The sequence below is a fragment of the Solea senegalensis genome, unplaced genomic scaffold (genome assembly GCF_019176455.1).
Source record: "Solea senegalensis isolate Sse05_10M unplaced genomic scaffold, IFAPA_SoseM_1 scf7180000016232, whole genome shotgun sequence".
Lineage (NCBI taxonomy): Eukaryota > Metazoa > Chordata > Actinopteri > Pleuronectiformes > Soleidae > Solea > Solea senegalensis.
This window is the reverse complement of record NW_025321665.1, coordinates 1-3,886: the sequence shown is the minus strand read 5'-3', so window position 1 is coordinate 3,886 and position 3,886 is coordinate 1. Positions and strand designations below refer to the sequence as shown.

At 41.7% G+C, this 3,886-nt stretch overlaps 1 protein-coding gene across 1 annotated transcript; it reads right to left on the bottom strand.

Annotated features, from left to right (window-relative positions):
* Positions 1–717: 717 nt before the first annotated feature.
* On the bottom strand, positions 718–3,841 carry LOC122762929 (neuronal PAS domain-containing protein 3-like; the record flags this gene model as incomplete). Its single annotated transcript, XM_044018092.1, has 2 exons — positions 3,420–3,841; positions 718–824 (listed from the first exon to the last, which is right to left on the bottom strand). Coding segments are annotated over exons 1-2 (505 nt in total), but the record flags the coding sequence as incomplete, so codon positions are not given.
* Positions 3,842–3,886: the final 45 nt, after the last annotated feature.

Sequence of the window (3,886 nt, the reverse complement as noted above, 5' to 3'; positions counted from 1 at the left end):
ATCTTTTTAAAATTTAGATTCCTCAGACTTCACCTCTAAACTGCACCTGCTCACTCTCTCTCTCTCTCTCTCTCTCTCTCTCACACACACACACACACACACACACACACACACACACACACACAGCAAGGCACGTGTTTGTGGTCTTGTGCGGTTTATGTCACGGTGGATGTGGGAGAGAGAGAGAGACAGACAGACAGACAGACAGACAGAGAGAGACAGAGACAGACAGAGAGAGACAGACAGACAGAGCTGCTGTCTTGCCTCTGTGACCTGGCTCCTCCACAATCATCCTGTTTCACACGTCCTCACCCTGCACTCTCCGGCTCCACCTGACCCAGCCGGGCCACCGTACACTCACTTCCTGATGATCACTGTGAGTATTCAGAGGAACTTTAAGAACTTTAAGAACTTTAGGACACGGTAATTAAAAAACTTTCAGGGGAGGTTTTTTTTTGTGACATGACAGGAAATGTGATGATGAAATACGTCAGTTTAAGAATGTGATCACGTCTTTATCTCACTGTGAGGCTGACGTTCATAAACGTTCATCAACTTCCTGTTGGAAAAGTCTGAAAAACTGTGTCATTGCAGCTTCAACATAGTGTGAGCGCCCCCTATTGGTTAGGCTCTTCATATTCATTCAAAATAACAATAAAATAAAATACAGCAAAGAAAAGCTTTGAGGCTCCGCCCCCTGTGTGCGACAGTACTCACAGTCGAGGTGACACTGTCTGATTCCCTCCACGTCCTCGGCGTGAATGAACTGGTAACATCTTTTACCCACGATGTCGACCGGAGTCAGATCCATGTAGTCGCTGATTCTGAAACACAGACGCGTGTCAGAGAGTGAGACAGCAGCTCACCAACAAAGACAGTCGTTCATTAACGTTCATTAACATTAATTAAACGCTTATTTATGGATATTTTTGACGGTGAAATGAAGTTTCAGCGACTTTCAGCTTCAGAGTTTGGTGAAAAGGTTTCTGTGCGTCAAACAAACGACTCTCGATTCACGACACAAACACACACACTCACACACGTACGCACATACACACACACGCACATACACACACACGCATACACACCTGCATACATACACACCTGCGCACATACCTGCGCGCATACACACCCTGCGGGGCCTTTGCGCTTTTATACACACCTTACACACACTGCGCAGGCACATACACACATGCGCACATACACACACCGCCGCTTACGCATACTTACAACACGCTTTTACATCGCGATATACACCGCGCTTACACACACACACACCTGCATGCGCTACACATACCTGCGCATGCACATGCACATGCACACACAAACTACACACTTGCCGCATAGCATGCCTTGCGCACCACCCGCACACACACACAAACCTGCGCCGCATACCTGCGCGCAACCTGCACGCACACACACATGCACTGAAACACACACACATGCACACACCTGCATACGCTACGTCGCCTGTGGCCTCACCTGCCGCCACACACTGCCTTGGCCTTTACCTGCCGCACCGCCGCGCCTTACACCGCACACACACACACCGCGCACACACACGGCAGCGCACCTGCAGCGCTTGCATACTTTTACACGCTTTACACTGCAGCACACACACACACACACACACACACAGCTCTAACAGGTTTAATTTGAACAAATTTGCCAGAGGAAAAACTGAACAATTTCCCCGGTATATTGTCCTGACAGAGGGAGGACGTGGGTGAGGCTGGGGGGGGAGAGGGGGGGAGATAGCAGCATATTCTTGTTCTTTAGGAGAAAAAAAATCCTCCCATTTTCTCATTCTGGTCCAAACTCCTGCTGAAAATGAGTGGGTAATGGCAGCGAGGCTTGTCTGAATCTCAGCGTCTGACTCGCGTCGCGTCTCTTTTTCCAAACCCGCGGGAGGAAAAAAAAAAAGCAATCTGTCTCCCAGCATTTGTCCTCCTCTTTTCTTCTAATAAAACATGAAGCTTCTTTTCTTGTATTTTTCAGCGGCTGATATGAATCTGAGCGCTCAGGCCGTTAACTCCTGATGTGAATCTGCTTTATCTGGACACGCTGAAGCACACAGATCCATCAGCGACACATCTCCTCACATTTCAGGATCGGGTCACGCGGCCTCATGAATACCAACAAACCCACAACACCACTGTAATCCTGTGGAGATGGACTTTTAAAGGACAATTTCTCTGCAACCACAGTTACACTGTAAAAAATACAAGTCAGAGCCACAATCAAACTGGATATTTGTTTACTAAGATTTGAAAACCACTCTTTTCTTAGAATTCAAACTTTAATCTCTGAATTCCGACTTTAGTCTCAGAATTCCGACTTTTTTCTTAGAATTCCTACTTTAATTTTAGAATTCTGACTTTTTTTTGGAATTCCGACTTTACTCTCCGAATTCCAACTTTAGTCTCTGTATTCTGACTTTAGTCTCAAAATTCCAACTTTAGTCTCAGAATTCTGACTTTTTTATAATTCCTACTTTAATTTTAGAATACTGACTTTTTCTTGGAATTCCGACTTTAATATCAGAATTCCTACTTTAATCTCAGAATTCCGACTTTAGTCTCAGAATTCCTACTATAATCTCAGAATTCCGACTTTAGTCTCAGAATTCTGACTTTTTAATTCCTACTTTAATTTTAGAGATTCTGACTTTTTTTTGGAATTCGACTTTACTCTCAATTCGACTTTGGTCTCTGTATTCTGACTTTAGTCTCTGAATTCAGCTTTAGTCTCCAAATTCTGACTTTTCTTGGAATTGCGACTTTAATATCAAATTCCTACTTAATCTCAGAATTCGACTATAATCTCAAATTTCCGACTTTAGTCTCAAGAATTTTTTGACTTTTTAATGCTCCCGAATTCCTACTTTAATTTTAGAATTCTGACTTTTTCTTGGAATTCCGACTTTAATATCAGAATTCCTACTTTAATCTCAGAATTCCGACTTTAATCTCAGAATTCCGACTTTAGTCTCAAAATTCCGACTTAAGTCTCAGAATTCTGACTTTTTTTCTTAGAATTCCAACTTTAATTTTAGAATTCTGACTTTTTCTAAGAATTCCGACTTTAATCTCAGATTTTTTCACTTTTTTTTTCTCAGAATTCTGACTTTTTTCTCAGAATTCTGACTTTAATCTCAGAATTCTTGCTGTTATATTTTTTTACATTTCATTACATGTGGCACTAATACTATGCTATAATGCTATACTTGACGAACCTTACTCACATATTCAGGACTGAACAGCAGCATGAATTTAAAGTTCTAACAAAAATAATTGTATTCTTTTCTTTGAAGATAAATCTTATTATATATATATAGATAATATATAAGTTATATATTATATAGATAGATACAATATATAAGTTATATGTATTTATATATGTATATATATATATATTACCTGTTCTCACAGTAGACGATCTTCAGGTCCATGTTGACCCGGGTCACGAACATTTGGCAGTCGATGCGAACCTCGTTGATTGTGGGCGGCGGCAGAGCGTGAGCCACCACGACCATCCCCATGATCTGATTGGGCACCGAGCGACTGTGAGTCAGAGCCATTCTGATACGAAGACGCCCCGTGACGTGGATCACCTGAGCGAGGACACCAGAGAGAGAGTTAACCCTTTCATCATGTGATTGTACTGTAACACAGTTAACCCTTTCATCATGTGACTGTACTGTAACACAGTTAACCCTTTCATCATGTGACTGTACTGTAACACAGTTAACCCTTTCATCATATGACTGTACTGTAACACAGTTAACCCTTTCATCATATGACTGTAACCCTTTCATTCGTTATATAGTATATGCACATCAAATAGTATTTTGTTTTTTATTGTTTTTTACATGACACTGAAAAGT